We start from the raw sequence: 16,689 nt of genomic DNA, 5'->3' as shown, positions 1-16,689 counted from the left end.
TAGAACAGCACAAGAGCAGACCCTTTGGCCCACGATGCTCGTGCTGACCTTGATGCCAATTTAAGCTGGTCCCACCTGCCTGCACACGGTCTGTATCCCTCCATTCCCTGCCTGTTCACGTACCTGTCTAAATGCCTCTTAAATGTTGATGTTGTATTTGCTTCCACCATCTCCATTGGCAGTGGGTTCCACTCTAGTAAAAAACTTGCCTCATAGATCTCCTTTAAACTTTCCCCCTCTCATCTGAAAGCTATGCCCTCTAGTATTTAACATTTCCATCTTGGGAAAAAGACTGTCTACCCTATCTCTGCCTCTCATAGTTTTATAAACTTCTATCAGGTCTCCCCTCAGCCTCCGACACTCCAGAGAAAACAATCTAAGTTTGTCCAAACTCTCCTTATAGGTAATACTCTCTAATCCAGGCAGCATCCTGGTGAACCTCTTCTGTACCCTCTCCAAAGGCTCCACTTCCTTTCTGTAATTCATCAACCAGAATACTCCATATATGAGCTAACTAAAGTTTTAGAGAGCTGGTTGAAGGTCTTGGAAATGGGATTTGCCCAAAGTCCACTTTTGGTTGGCATTCTCATGATGGGCTGAATGGCCTCCTTCTGTGCTCTAAATTTGTGCAATGTTGATGATGAGTGATACTAATGCCCTTGTATGATAGTGCAGTGGTTAAATTACTGGATTAGTAACCAGAGTTCTGGACCATTAATCCAGAGACATGAGTTCAGCTGGGGAATTTAAACTTAAGTCATTAAGTAAATAAATCTCGATTTTAAAAACAAGACAGTCTCAGTAAAAGTAACTGCTGAACCATTAGATTATCATAAGAATGTATTTAGTTTACTGATGTCTTTCAGGGAAGGGAATATGCCTTTCTTACCCACACTATATGTGACTTCAGACCCACCATTAACTCAGGTGCAGTTGGGATGGACAATGTCACAGGACTGTCCACATTTTGCAATTGAATAAAGAATAAACAAAAACATCAGCAGTAGACCAAAATTATGTATAAACTCTTTACTAATCGAGCGTACCAAACTCTTCAATATCAACGCAATTCAAAAGAGGCTTTCAAGGTATAATCTGCATTCAAAGATCTGGATTCAAGTCACTCTTATAGGCTGCATCGGAGAATCATCATTACAGTGCAAAACAAAATCGAACAATGAATGGATCTTACACATCAGCTGGATGTGCTTAGACATACTCAGTGCTGGAGACTCCATGCTCCCTTCAAACTTCTGTACAAACAAGTAAAATAGTCTCTTCCCTTGACTTCATTTGTTGAGGGTTAGTTCAAAGCCAGGGACTGTCAGTGAAAGATGGCCGGTGATAAATCCTATTGAGAATTCTCAGGAGGAACTTCTTTGTCTTGGATCAGGATAAAAATGTGGGACTCATTCCTAATGGGAGGGGTCGAGGTGGACAGAAGAGATGTGTGAAAGGGGAAGGTGGATAAACTCACAAAGGGGGAGAGAGAAAAATAGAAGGATCTAATTTAGAGGGAGTCAAAGGGGATGGCTCGGGGAACAGAGACTGGTGTTGGTCATGGACACTACAGTGGTCTGAGTGGACTGGCTTCTGTCCTGTAAGTGCCATCGGGAGAGGGTTAGCACAGGGGAGATTGGGATCAGGCCATTAATGGCCTCAGTTTCTGCCCTGGCGATGAGATGGGCCAACATTGGTGTCCATCCATTTGAGTAGACCTTCTGGGTTATTTCGAAATTCCAACCTGTTTTTAGCTAATACCAACTTCGTTCTGAGCAGTCGTTCGTGAGATTCTCAATGCTTATTTATTCACCGGCTTTGTGTATTCACAATCCCCAGTTACCTCCTTTGGTCCTCCCTGTCTGATCCTATCCTAGTTTGGGATTGGTCTGTTGGTTGTCAGCCTCAATTTGATTGAATATTACCCATCGGTGGACAAGTGAAGGAGGGGTGTCCTAACAGGGGAGATTTTGTGTTCGGTGTACTCTGTGTACTTCACACAGGGTTCAAAGCTGTTCAAACCACCTTGGCATTTCAATAGTCCCTGCCTCTTTCAACACTGTGCCCTTACAGGTTATATTCGACACTGTGTGGGCTGTTGGGGTCCCTGGTGTCATGACCAACTGGACCATCACAGATGTGCCACAGACCAATGGAATGTGGGTTGGCTCTCAAACAAGAAGGAAACTGAGGTGACTTTTAGGAAAGAGGGGAAATAGAAAAGGAAGCAAGGTTTATCCTGGTATGGAAGGGTGGGACAAAAGGTAGCAGAGGAGAAAGATCTTAGCTTGGAAAGCCAAGAGGGAGGATTGGGTGATTGGAAGAAACGAAAGACAGAAGTCATTGGTGGGAGATGGCTATGGGTCTCCAAACATTCATGGAGATTCAGTACACCTCAGGAGGTGAAGGTAATAAGAGGAATATAATAACTGTGGGGAACTACATGTAGACTAACCAAATTAAACTAGTGTAGAGGATATGTTCCCGGAGTGTATACTAGAATGTTTCTTTTGGTAGGTTAGTATGTGGAGAAGCAGTGAGAAACAGGCTGTTTTAGTTCTAAGTGAAAAAAAACCCTGCGGATGTTGGAAATCTAAAATGCTGGAAATACTCAGCAGGTCAGGCAGCATCTGTGGGAAGAGGAACAGAGTTAGCATTTTTCAGGTTAAAGACCCTTTGTCAGAACAGTCCTGACCTTCTGATTATTTACAGCATTTTCTATTTTTATTCTAGATCTAGTATTGTGTAACAAGAAAGAGTTAACTGATGATCTGGTAGTTAATTAGTGAACAGTGGTTACAATAGCACAGAACTTCATACAAAAATCAAAAGTAATTTAGATCTATCTGAAACCAGGGTCTTAGATCTGAATTAGAAGTGTTATGAAACATGAGCTGCTTGTGGTAGATTGCAAAATTTCATTTAAAAGTATGTCAGCGAACATTTAAAGAATCAGTACATTGTTTACAAATAACATATATATCCTTTTAAGGCAATAAAAGGCCAAAAGGGAAAGTGATCCACTTTGTAAAAGAGAAGTTAAATAATTTGATCAAAGGAAAACATGTATATTATTGCCAAAAAAAACACTGTCCAAAGATTGGGAAAATTTCAGAATTCAGGGAAGGGGCTCCAAGACGCTGATAAGGAAGGGAATGTCGATAATTAGCTAGTTAGAAATATAAAACAGTCCCTAAGAGATGTGGAAAAAGGAAGAGATTAGCTAAAGTTAATATGGGCCTCTTGCAGACAGTGAGGCAGGAGAAATTATATCGGGGAATAAGGAAATGGATCTATCTGAAACCAGGGTCTTAAATCTGAATTTTTCGGTGGAGACGGACACAATATTTTGTGTCCGTCTCCACTGAAAAAGACACAGGTGACCTCTAGGAAGAAGTGAAGAACTACAGATCTAGAACGAAGGAAAAGCTTTGAGAAATTAGTTTTAGTAAAAAGGTAGTTTTGCGGAAATTAAATGGATTGGAGAGGTGTCAATTCCCAGGACCTGATGAGCTGTATCCTACAGTTTTGAAGGAGGTGGAGAAACGCAGTTTGTCATCTTACAAAATTCCATAGATCCTAGAACTGTTCCCATAGATCAGAAGGTAGCAAATGCGAACACACAATTCAAAGGAGGAGGGAGACAGGGAGACATAAATCAGCAGTGGGGAACTCGTTGGAATCTGTTATTAAGGAACTGGGGACAGATCACTTAGAAAATACTTATAGGATTGAGCAGAGTGAACATGGACATGAAATCATACTTTGGCAGATGTGTTAAGAGATTTTGAGGTTGTAAGTAGCAGAACTAGTTGCCGTGGTTTCAGAAGGTCTTCAATAAGATGCCACTTGAGAAGATTATTGAATAAAATAGAGCTCGTGGTATCCAGAGTAATATAATGGTGTGGATTGTGGATGGGTTAACAGATAGAAAGCAGAGAGCAAAGCTGGGCCAGTTTTGGGTTGGGAGGCTATACCCTGTGGGGTGCTACAGGGATCGGTGTGGGGCCCCCTGCTGTTCACAGTCTATATTCAAATGAGGAGTCAAGCAGCCAGCATAATCAAAGACCCCACCCACCCGGGTCATTCTATCTTCTCTCCTCTTCCATCGGGTAGAAGATACAGGAGCCTGAGGGCACGTACCACCAGACTTAAGGACAGCTTCTACCCCACTGTGATAAGACTATTGAACGTTTCCCTTATACGATGAGATGGACTCTGACCTCACAATCTACCTTGTTATGACCTTGCACTTTATTGTCTACCTGCACTGCACTTCCTCTGTGGCTGTGACACTTTACTCTGTAATTGTTTTTACCTGTACTATCTCAGTGCACTCTGTACTAACTCAATGTAACTGCACTGTGTAATGAATTGACCCGTACGATCGGTACACAAGACAAGTTTGTCACTGTACCTTGGTACAAGTGACAATAATAAACCAATACCAATACCAGTACCAATACCAGGTGTAATATATCCAAGGCTGCTTCTGATACAAAGCTGGGCTGCAGACTGGGTTGTGGAGAATGCAGAGTGTCCTCAGGGGGATACAGATAAGTTAAGTGAATGGGCAAGGACATGGCAGGTGGAATATAATGTGGAAAAATGTGAGATCATCCACTCCACTAGACAAAGACGGGGTACTTTTTAAACAGTGAGAGATTGAAAGGCACTGGTGTTCACAGGCACCTGGGTGTCCTTGGATTTAAATCACTGAATGTAGGTACAGCAAGCAATTAGGAGGACAAATGGTATGTTATTCTTTATCCAATGAGAGTTGTATACATGAGTGAAGACATCTTGCTCCAATTATACTGGGCCCTGGTGAGACAGTACCTGCAATACTATGTACAGGTCTGGTATCCCTACCTAAGGAAGGATATACTTGCTATTGGAATGCAGCAGACGTTCACCTGATGGGTTCCTGGGATGACATGTGTGTGATTAATCAGGTGGGACTACACACTGTTGAATTCAGAAGAACGAGAGAAGATTTCATTAAAATGTTCAGAATTCTCAAAGGTCTTAAGAGCGTGGATGCAGGAGTGAGTTTTATCTGTGGCTGGGCTGTCCAAAACCAGAGGGTCTCAAGATAAAGGAGAGGAAATCTCTTCAGCCAGAAGATGGTGGATCTTAGGAACCCCTCTGCCCAAGAATGTTGTAGAGGCTTAGTCACTATATTCAAGCCAGAGATCGATAGGTCTGTAGATGTTAAGGAAATCAATGGATATGGTGTGGTGGTACTGAGGTAAAAGATCATCCATGAGCTTATTGAATGGCGGACCAGGCACAAGAAGATGAATGTCCTACTCCTGCCGCTGATTTCTTATGTTCTTCAAAGACGGAAAGGTTGGCTGATAAAGCTCCCATTAAAACCATGGAAAGTTTTAATAGAGTAGGTGTGGAGATGATCTCTCCACTTATGGGGAGTCCAAATCTGTCAGCCTTAGATACAAAAGAGACATTAGAAGAACCAACAGGGAACCAAGGAGCAATTTCTTTACCCGGAGGGCAGTGGGAGTGCGCACACCCATTGGGATCACTTCTGAAGTTCGGCTTAGAACCGGATTTTGAACAAGGAGTTGATTTCACTTAAGCTGATGTATCGCACTATGGCCAGCGACCGATTTCTAACCACGGCATCGCACTCTTGGGGACTGAGTAGGAGCCCATGCAGTTGATACAAAGCCCTGGGATCTCCCATTATCCTGGGGCCGCTATTTATCCTCCAACTGATGATCTGGCCGCTTTAATCTTTCTGCACGTAGGAGCTTGCTGTGCACAAACTGCTTGCTGCATTCCCTGCATTAAAGAGGATTCACAAAAAACAAAAACGCTTCATTGGCTTTAAAGCTTTTGGGGGGCTTGCTAAGATGGTGAAAGGTGCTATAGAAATGCAAGTCTCCCACCCCTTTACATTAGGTCCTTATTTCAGTTGGACCCCTCAGGCACCTTTCCTGTCTTTTCCTGTGGCTTTCCTGAGGGTTCAAGGTGGCAACGATTTCAGGAAATAGAGGGGAGAGGGGCAATGCCGATGCGTCTTACTGGGTCTGGTGACGCCAACGAAGGCAAATGGACTTCCTTGCCCTCCGTGTTTCTCGTTGTTCCTTCGATCTACTGTGACCGTTGTAGACACTGAGTCTTGTCGTACCCATTCCTGAAGTCAATCAATGAGAGAAGCAAAGCCATGACCATGGTGGTCACAATGGGTTAAAGGTTGGGTCAGGTCACTGGGAGGCTCCCAGCTCAGCGGCAGTGACAGAACTGGCAGCTGGGAGCCCACCTTTATAATTGACTGCAGGCTGGGGTTAGACCCCTACCTCCTGTAACTGTGCCTTGTGTGACAGCCTGTGGGCTCACATCGCCTGGAATAAGATTCCCTGGAGTAACAGCCTCTTGAGTAACAATCCCTGAGTAACAGTCCCTGGAGTGGCAGTTCCCATAGTAACTGAGCCAGGAGTAACAATATTTGGAATAGCAATCCTTTAGTGTGACAATGGCTGGAGTAACACTGCTGGAATAACATCATCTGAGGAACAAGTCCCTAAAATAACAGGGCCTGGCGTGACACTGTCTGGAGTAACAGGGCCTTGAATAATAGTGCCTGGTGTAAAAGTGCTTTGAGAGTAACAGTGCCTGGAGTAACAGTCTCTGGATAAACAGTGCCTGGAGTAACAGTCTCTGGATAAACAGTGCCTGGAGTAACAGCCTCTGGATAAAAGTGCCTGGAGTAACAGTCCCTGGACAAACAGTGCCTGGAGTAACAGTCCCTGGATAAATGGTGCCTGGAGTAACAGCCTCTGGATAAACGGTGCCTGGAGTAACAGTCCCTGGATAAACGGTGCCTGGAGTAACAGTCCCTGGACAAACGGTGCCTGGAGTAACAGTCCCTGGATAGACGGTGCCTGGAGTAACAGCCTCTGAATAACCAGTGCCGGAATAACCATCCCTAAAGGACAGTATCTGGAATAACAGTGTAACTTTGCTTGGTGTGTTCGTGCTTGCGATACCAGCCCTTGCAGTGGTAGTGTGTGGAGTAGCTCTTGCTGGAGTGACGTTGGCTGGAGTAACAGTGCTTGGAGTAACATTTCCAAAGTTCCATTGGGTTACAGCCCCTGAAGTGGGAGTCCCTCTCGGAACACCCCTAGAACTACAGTTCCTTGAGTAACGACCCCTTGAGTAACATCTTCCACTTGCTCTCACCTGCACCTGTCACAACATTTCCCGGAGTAACAGTCCCTCCAGTTATAGTCCTGCGGGTAACAATCCTGAGTAACATGTTCCATGATAATTTTCCCTGGAGCTAGAGTCTGTGGACTGACAAATTCCCGGAGAAGGAGCCTCTGGAATGACATTTAACAGCATAACATACATTGGAGGAACATCAGGTTGGAGTAACATGCCCTAAGGGACATCCCCTTGAGGGAAGTTAATGCAGCAACATATTCTGAAGGAGTGTGTCAAGGGTGACAGTCCATGGAGTAACAGAAACATTCCTTGGGGGTGACAATCTCCAGTATACAATTTTTATTGTCCAAAGTTTCATAAAAAATGGTTCTTATAGTAACAACTTTTTGGAGGTTTGCTTTGTAGGAACCACGTTCCCTGTGATATTATCGAGTGAAGTTTTTCTTCAGGAACAAGCTCAAACTTCAGTTTAGCTATTTTGGGGAGGGAAGTTTACTCTGTCCAACCCCACTGCTACTGGTTTATGGGTTGCTGGGGACTAACTACCCTCCGTGACTTGGTCTGTGATTAGTCTTTATCCATGACAGCAGAGTTTTGATAAGAATTGGGTTTGATTCCCACAGTCATTCAGTATCCTGGTACATTGCAGCAAGAGGGTCACAAGGAGAGAAAGATTGGTTCTTACCCTCCCACCCCTGTCAGAAAGAACAGGCAAGTGGATGGCATCTGTGATGACTCCATGAGTCAAATAGCTCAAAAGGTATTCAGAACTGAAGAGGGGAAGCTGTCAGAAGCCATAGAAATGAACTCTATGCTTCAAAAGAGAAGACAAGGAAAAATGGTTTAAAAAAATGCCTAGGGGGTCCAACTTAATCTGAAAAACATGAACGGGTACTGTGGTATCACTGATTAATCTCCAGATGTCACCAGTATCTTCAGTAAATGCAGAACATCAGAGTTTAATTTCCAAAGGTTATTACAGCAAGAACTCTTACTCCACTGCAAATTTCCGGGTGGGGGATATTCAGCTTTGGTTGCCGGCACTGAGCACATCCGTGAAGATGTAAGAGTGGGAACAATTAATGTTCTCACACCCACCTTGTGTGGGGGCCAGAAAGTTAAGAGAAGAATGACTACAAAAACCTTGTGCTGACCGGGAAAGTTCTCTGTCGCTGGTTCTGAGTGGATATCCTGATCTCCTTCGCTTTACCATTGGCAGCTTTGTCTTCTGCAGCCAAGTCCTGAACCATGGAGGTACACCCCCCCCCCCAAAGTTCTTGCCTCCTTGGCGGCATGGTAGTGTAGCAGTTAATGTAGTGCTATTACAGTGCCAGCGACCTGTGTTCAATTCCCGCTGCTGTTTGTAAGGAGTTTGTACGTTCTCCCCGTGTCTGCGTGGGTTTCCTCCGGGTGCTCTGGTTTCCTCCCACATTTCAAAGACATACGGGTTAGGAGCTGTGGGCATGCTATGTTGGCACCGGAAAAGTGGCAACACTTGCGGGCTGCCCCCAGCACATTCTTAGCAATGCAAAAATTCGTGTTTCACTGTGTGTTTGGATGTACATGTGACTAATAAATAAATATCTTATCTTCTTCTCTGCCTTGCAGGGACATACACTTCCATGGCCCCTTTCACATCCCTATCAACATGTTTTACAGCCAATGTCACCATTATAATGTAGGAAATATGGTGGCCAACAAGTGCACAGCAAGTTCCCACAATAAGCAATGCGATGACCAGATAATCTGCTTTTGTTATGATGTTTGAAGGATAAATATGACACAATGTAAGTTCCACTACAAAGCTCGGGGTCAGTGTGGGCTGTGAGGAGGACGTAGAGAGGCTTCAGGGGATATAGACGGGGTAATTGAATGGGCGAGATGGATTATACTGAGGAGAAGTGTGACATCGAAATATTTTTTTTAAATGATAAGGAAGTTAAAAGTGTCGGAGTTCAGAGAGACCTGGATGTCCTTGTACACAGGTCACTGAAAGATAATATTCGGATGCAGCAAGCAATTAGGAAAGCAAATAGCATGCAGTCTATTACAAGAGGATTTGAGTACAAGAATAGAGATGCCTTGCACCAATTAGATAGAACCCTGGTGAGATATATTGCACACATGTCCGGGGTCTCTACTTAAAGGAAGGATGTACTTGTGATAGAAGGAACAGAGCAAAGATTTACCTGTTTGATTGCTGGGATGGTGGATCAATTGTGTGAGGGATGAAGCAGATTGAGTCTGTACTCTTGAGTTTAGAAGAATGAGAGAAAATCTCAGTGAAACGTTCGAAATCCTTAAGGGGTTTTGACAGGGTAGATGGAGAGTTGCTGTTTTGCCTGGCTGGGAGTCTAGAACCAGAGACCTCAGTTTCAAAATAAAGGGTCAGCTATTCAGGACAGAGATGAAAAGAAATTTCTTCATTCAGAGGCTGGTGACTCTTTGGAGTTCTCCAGTGAAGAGGGCTATCGAGGGGCAGTCACTGAGAACAATGTTCAATATAGAACCATAGAACCATAGAACCATAGAACCATACAGCACAAAACAGGCCCTTCGGCCCACCATGTTGTGCCGTCCATCAAACCACCCTCACACTACCTAACCCTTTCCTCCCGCATATCCCTCTATCTCACGTAGAGATTGATATGGGTTAGTCCAGGGAAATAGAGCTGAGCTAAGAGGTCAGCCATGAAGGATGAAGCTGTCATAGTCGACTCCTGGAGACACAGGAGACCGCAGGTGCTGGAATCTGGAGCAACACACAAGATGCTGGAGGAACTCAGCAGGTCGGGCAGCATCTATGGAGGGAAATGGACAGTTGACGTTTCGGATCGACTGTTCATTTCGGATTGAATTCTCTAATTTATCTACCCAATCCCTCCTTCACCCTCCCCCCCACCACGTCTACCCATCACCCACACACTCCACCCACTGGGTCTCCTCCCCCCAGCCTCCCCACCTCCCTTATTTGGTTCCATGGTCCACCTTCCTCTCCTATCAGATCCCACCATCTGCAGCCTCCACCTATCACCTCCCGGCCTCTCTATCCTTCCCTCCTCCATCTGCCTATCACCCCTCCTCACCTGGATCCACCTATCACCTGCCAGCTCTTGCCCGACACCTTCCCCCCACCTCTTTATACTGGTTACATCCCCTCTACCTTTCAGTCCAGATGAAGGGTCTCGACCCAAAACGTGGACTCTCCGTTTCCCTCCATAGATGCTGCCTGACCCGCTGAGTTCCTCCAGCATCTTGTTTGTTGCTATAGTCCACCCTTGCTTCTATTTCATATGTTCATCTGTTCTTGGGGAGGGCACGAGGGAAACCACTGTGTATGCAGCTCTGGTCATCCCATTCCAGGAAGGATGTGGAAACTTTGGAGAGGGTGCAGATGAGGTTCACCAGGATGCTGCCAGGATTAGAGAGCATGACGGGAGGTTGGTAAAACCAGGATTGTTTTCTCTGGAATGTTGGAGCCTGAGGGGAGACCTGATAGAAGCTTATGAAATTATGAGAGGCATAGACAGTAGACAGAATCTTTTTCCCAGGGTAGAAATGTCAAACACTCGGGGACATGCATTTAAGGTGAGAGGGGGAAAGTTTAAAGGAGATGTGCGGGGCAAGTTTTTTTTACACAGAGAGTGGTGGGTGCCTGGACTGCGCTGCCAGGGGTGGTGGTGGAGGAGGGTACGATAGTGGTGTTTAAGGGGCTGTTAGCTAGACCCATGAATATGCAGGGACTGGAGGGATAATGATGTGCAGACAGAAGAGATTTCGCTTAATTTGGCACCATGTTCAGTGCAGACATTGTGGGCCAAAGGGTCTGTTCCTGTGCTGTACTGTTCTATGCTCTATGTCCTGTGGTCTGTGTTCTATGTTCTAACACCCCAATGCTGCATTTTACTAATGTAATGAGGCTATATAAATGGAAGTTGTTGCACATTGGGTTAGCCTGCCTCTGCCTTGTTCCAACTGTGGTTTGAAATCCAGCTCAAACTGGGAGCTGCTAATTAGCGACAAGGCAGCGGGATGTGATTTACAATGGTGCAAGGGTAGGAGAGGGAAGAGTGAGTGGGAGTGGAGAGGGAGTGGTGTGTTGGGGTAATGAACCGCCACAATAAAATTGCAGTGACATAACTAGTGCGGGGAGTTAGATTGGGGAGTGGCAGTTGGACAGCTGGTCTCCTGGAGGGATAGCTGGCAGAAAGGCAGGAGAGGCAATGGAGGCAACCCCAACTCGAAAGGGATAGGCAAGAAAACACGTCAATAGATAAAAGCAAGACTTGATCAAATGCAAGACAGACCAAAAGATCCCAAAGTTAAAGCCCGGCTTGTGTTGATTTCATTGAGTCCATCTAATGCCATGGTTGGGAAAGTAGGTATTGTCCAACTGAGAAGAGGGAATGGTGGCATAGTGTTCGGGTTCCTGGACAAATAATCCAGAGCTACTGATCCAATAGTTCAAATCCTATCAGGGTGACTCGGTAATTACAACCTGATTAATTGAATAAAAGCTTCGTATCAGTAATGATGATCTCAAAACCTTTGTTAAAGAGCCAATCTGTCAGTGAGGGAAGGAAACTGACCGACTGGCCAATGTTATAATTCAAGACCAGCGATGGTTTGACAGGCCATCTAGTCAGACAACATCCAGGGACAGGCAATAAATAGCAGCCTTTCCCACATTCCATGAGTGAATAAATAAAACAGAGACATCTATGGTACAGAAGGAGGCCATGTGGCCCATCGAATCCATGCCAGCCCATATGAGTTCTTAAAGCTAATCCCACTTTGGTTTGTTGCCCTGTTGGGTGTGGCAGCCCATGTGCCCAATGAGCCTCAGTCCCCAATGCCATCAAGCAACTAACTGGGGCAGGGGTGGGTGGTGACCAGCCATGCCCTTACCCTTGGGACAGGTGTGGAATGGCAGTCGGGGTGGAAGGACCCCACTCTACTGATGCTAAACTCGCTCCCCAGACAGACAGGGTGTGCGTACAGGGTCACTGGATGAGACGCATGTTCGCTGTGAAGTCCTCGCCCAGCTAGGAGTCAGTGATAACTTTGGGTTAAACTACTTTTGGCTCAGAGCCGGCTTAAGTTGCAGGGGAGGTAGATGGAGATTGTACAATACCCTCCGACTCACTCTAAAACATCGGCCAAATCATGTCAAGTGGTGTAGCAGATTCATCTGGCGATGAGAATGCCCCCTGATCCAGAATGCTACCAGACTTCCTTCACTGCCCTCCCTTCTAACCACTCACCTGGGTTCAGGAATGGGATGCCTACAAGCATAACCCATTCTGTTCCCCCCCCTAAATTAGGCTAGGGGTCTCCAGGGATTGCCAAGTAACCTCAAGGACCTAAACCTTTGGAGGTAATGGGGGCGGGTTGACCGACTTTCAAGTAACAATCTAGCATCAAGGGGCCCTGCAGCCTTCTGATAGGCTCAAGGGGACGCTGTGTTGCCAAGGTGGGTGGCTAATAGCAGGGGAGGGGCAGAGGTCATGTGACCTAACCCCCAGGGATGGAGCCCAGAGTTGGCCACCATGGCATTTCCACGGTGAAAAATAGTCACAAGGGGCAGCAAGAGTGGAATCGTTCAAGCGGTTCATGGGTGCCAAGGTGAATTAAATAAGTTTTTTTTTAACGTTAACGCATAAGGGAATGTTATAAAAAAATACATTTATAAATGTAGCAGTCTCACAACCCTTCCATTTTATACACTCAAAGTTTTCATCTGTATGCAGTCCTCCCTCAACACCACCAGCTCGATGTTCAAGTACTGGGATTTTTTGGAGGACAAGGGTGTGTCTAGAGTGACCGACCGAGCAATATCGGTTGACTTGGAGCTGGTGAAGAACTTGAGGAGTGGAGCCAGCCCCCTGGTTACGTCACTGCGGGCACCCTCATTGACCAGGCAGTAGAGGATGGGGTCAGCCACGCAGTTGAGGCTGGTGAGGGCCAGTGAGACGTGGTAGGCCATGAAGATGTTCTCCTCAAAGCTGCAGCCCTGCGGACTGCTCAGGTACATCATGCTACGCAGCAACAGGATGAGATGGTACGGGGCAAAGCAGAGCAACAGAATAACGATGAGGCTGAGAGCCAGCCTCTTGATCTTCACCTTCTCGCCTTTCTCAGTTGACAGGTTCCCCTTGATTGCCTTAAGGATACCCTGGTAGGAAAAGAGCATGAGCACCCATGGGAAGAGGAAACCAATGAAGACCCTGTAGAGGTTCATCTGGGCCACCCACTTCTCCATGGGATACTTCTCAAAGCAGAAAGTGTGGTTGAAGCGGTCCTCGAAGAGTTCGTTGTGGAAGAGCGGCGCGGAGTTGGCCCCGATCTCGATGGTCCACACCACCACGCTGGTGATGACCGCGGTCTTCACCCTCCGGATCTTGGCGAACCTCAGGGGGTGAGCCACGGCCAGGTAGCGGTCAACTGAGATGCAGCTGAGGAAGGCGATGCTGATGTAAATGTTGGTGTAGAGGATGAAACCAAAGAGCTTGCAGGACTCCTGCCCAAGGATCCAGTTGTCCTGGTGCAAGAAATAATTTATCCAAGGGGGGAGGGTGGCAATGTAGAGGAGGTCGGAGATGGACAGGTTGAGAAGGTAGACTCCCAGCTCGTTCTTCTGCTTGATCTGGAGGTATGCAGCCCAAAGAGCCAGGCAATTGGTTGGGAGGCCAATCACAATGACAAAGATGTAGAGGGTGGGCGGGAAGAGACTATCGAGCCTGGAATCCACGTGGCAGCTGTCATCACTAATGTTACCCATTTTACACTCTCCGCTCAAGACGCCCCAATCTCAGAGCATCCCATGGGAGATAAACCCATCGCCTGGAGCTTGTCACTAGTCAAGAGCCGACACTTGTGATCAGATGACTCGGCCAGTTCAAGATATTCCATTGACCATTGGTAACTTCCCAGCACACCGATGGCCGACTTTCTCTTCCAAGCTCTGCCCTCCTGATCTCCGGCGAGTTAGGTCGCAGCGTGCTGGCGATTTGTCAGCCTGTCGCTTGGACCTTGAGCAGCGTTGGTTACCCCTGAAAAATAAAAGAGTGTTACTTATAGAACATAGAACATAGAAAACCTACAGCATAATTCAGGCCCTTCGGCCCACAAAGCTGTGCCAAACATGTCCCTACCTAAGAAGTTACTAGGCTTACCCATAGCCCTCTATTTTTCACAGCTCGATGTACCTATCCAAAAGTCTCTCAAAAGACCCTAACGTATCCGCCTCCACCACCGTTGCTGGCAGCCCATTCCATGCACTCACCACTCTCTGAGTAAAAAACTTACCCCTGACATCTCCTCTGTACCTACTCCCCAGCACCTTAAACCTGTGTCCTCTTGTGGCAATCATTTCAGCCCTGGGGAAAAGCCTCTGACTATCCACATGATCAATGCCTCTCATCACCTTATACACCTCTATCAGGTCACCCCTCATCCTCCGTCGCTCCAAGGAGAAAAGGCCGAGTTCACGCAACCTGTTTTCATGAGGCGTGCTCCCCAATCCCCTTATCTTTTGTTACGTTGCAATGGATCCACGTGAAATTAATAAGGCCTTGTTATTTCACTCACGAAGCTCTTGGAACGTGCTGGATGGAGATAATCATTTGCAAAGCTCCTTCTTTGCACCCAAGCAAGGCTATTCAACTGTGGTATGACCTGGAGGTTACTGGATGTGCACATTGCAGCTGTATTATTTATTTGAGGAAGCTTTGACTGGTTTCTCAACCCCTCTCCATCTTTGTTCATTGACTTTACGTCCTCTCTGGCAGCACTGTGGGAGAACCTTCACCACCACGGACTGCAGTAGTTCACTTAGGTGGCTCAGACCCGCCCTTGCAATGAGAAATGTGCAATAAGTACTGGCCTTGAAATGATCCCGAAAAGTCTGATCACAGCCGAGGTCTTAATTATCAATTTGAAGAGGACAGAACTTTCATATGACATAGAAGGACCCATTTGGCCCATCCAGTCTATGCTGGCGCTCTGAGTAAGCCCCGTAACCCCTCTCACATGCCCATTAACTTCCCCCAGGTTCTAACACCAACCTACATACCAGGGGGTAATTTACAGAAGCCCACTAACCAACATGTTTTCGGGATGTGGGAAGAAACCGGAGCACCCGGGGGGGTGGGGGGGAACGCACGCAGTCATGGGGAGAACATGCAAACTCCACACAGGCAGCACCCGAGGTCAGAACGGTCCTCGGGGATGCTGGAGCTGTGAGGCAGCAGCACTACCTGCTCTGCCCCTCTTCTGCCCTTGCACAACCTTGGGACATAGAACATAGAATACCACAGCACAGCACAGGTTCTTCGGCCCACAATGTTGTGCCGACATTTTATTCTACTCTAAGATCTACCTAACCCTTTCCTCCCACATAGCCCCCTATTTTTCTATCATTCATGTGTCTATCTAAGTGTCTCTTAAATGTCCCTAATATATCTGCCGCCACAACCTCTGCCGGCAGTGAGTTCCACACACCCACCACTCTCTGTGTAAAAAACTTACCCCTGACATCCCCCTTATACCTTCCTCCAATCACCTTAAAATTATGTCCCCACGTGTTAGCCATTGTCGCACTGGGAAAAAGTCTCTGACTGTCCACTCGATCTATGCCTCTTATCATCTTGTGTACCTCTATCAAGTCACCTCTCATCCTCCTTCTTGCCAAAGAGAAAAGGCCGAGCTCACTCAACCTATCCTCATAAGACATGCTCTCCAATCCAGTCAACATCCTGGTAAATCTCCTCTGCACCCTCTCTAAAGCTTCCACATTCTTCCTATAATGAGGCGACCAGAACTGAACACAACCTTGGGACGTCCCAGAGCTTTGAACAACCAACAGTTGCTTCTCAAAATGTCAGCAAGGTAATCGAGTGAAATGTGGGAGCCAATTTGTATACAGCAACTTAAAAACAAGGAGGTACGTGAAACAGAACGCCCCACGGCCCCGCAAGCCAGCTGTGCTATTCAAGAAGATCTTCAACCCTGTCCATTTTCCCACCTGATCCCTATATCTTTTAACTCTGTTAATGTCCAAAAATCCATCAGCCTGTGACTTGGAGATACCCACATCTTAATGCAAACTAGCCCTGATGTTGATTGAACATTAAGTCACTGTTGTCCCTACAATGGCCCTCATCCCGGTACGTTTACCATCACCATGGACTCCAGCCCCTGTGTCCTCCCAACTCAGCGGGCTCTGCATTCATGGCAGCTAATTGCCCGTGTCGAGGTGCTCGCATCGCCTGCATCTTCTGCAGGGAATGTTGCCGATCTGGACGAGCTACTCTGACGCTCTGCTGGTGCGCTGACACCCTCTCAGTGCGCTCTGGAGCCTTGAGTGCAGCGGAGACTCCCATCCCAAAGGTCGCGCTGTTGGTCGCTGTGTTCTTGTGCAGTGTGGGACCTGCCCGCCTGCGGGATCTTGCTCTACTCTCTGCTGCCATAGAGATGTGAAGGTCCCCAGTACTGGAC

General features: G+C 46.6%; 1 protein-coding gene across 1 annotated transcript in view; it reads right to left on the bottom strand.

Annotated features, from left to right (window-relative positions):
- Positions 1–10,171: 10,171 nt before the first annotated feature.
- The window catches only part of LOC127586385 (G-protein coupled receptor 4-like), a 74,465-nt gene continuing 67,947 nt past the window's right edge, over positions 10,172–16,689 (bottom strand). Inside the window, exon 2 of the mRNA XM_052044308.1 lies at positions 10,172–14,243. Coding sequence (XP_051900268.1) covers positions 12,911–13,972 — 1,062 coding nt within the window. The 5' untranslated portion in view covers positions 13,973–14,243 and the 3' untranslated portion in view covers positions 10,172–12,910. The remainder of the gene's footprint in view (positions 14,244–16,689) is intronic.

The sequence above is a fragment of the Pristis pectinata genome, chromosome 35, assembly GCF_009764475.1.
Source record: "Pristis pectinata isolate sPriPec2 chromosome 35, sPriPec2.1.pri, whole genome shotgun sequence".
Lineage (NCBI taxonomy): Eukaryota > Metazoa > Chordata > Chondrichthyes > Rhinopristiformes > Pristidae > Pristis > Pristis pectinata.
Note: the sequence above shows the minus strand (reverse complement) of the source record. Positions and strands in the feature narration are given on the sequence as shown.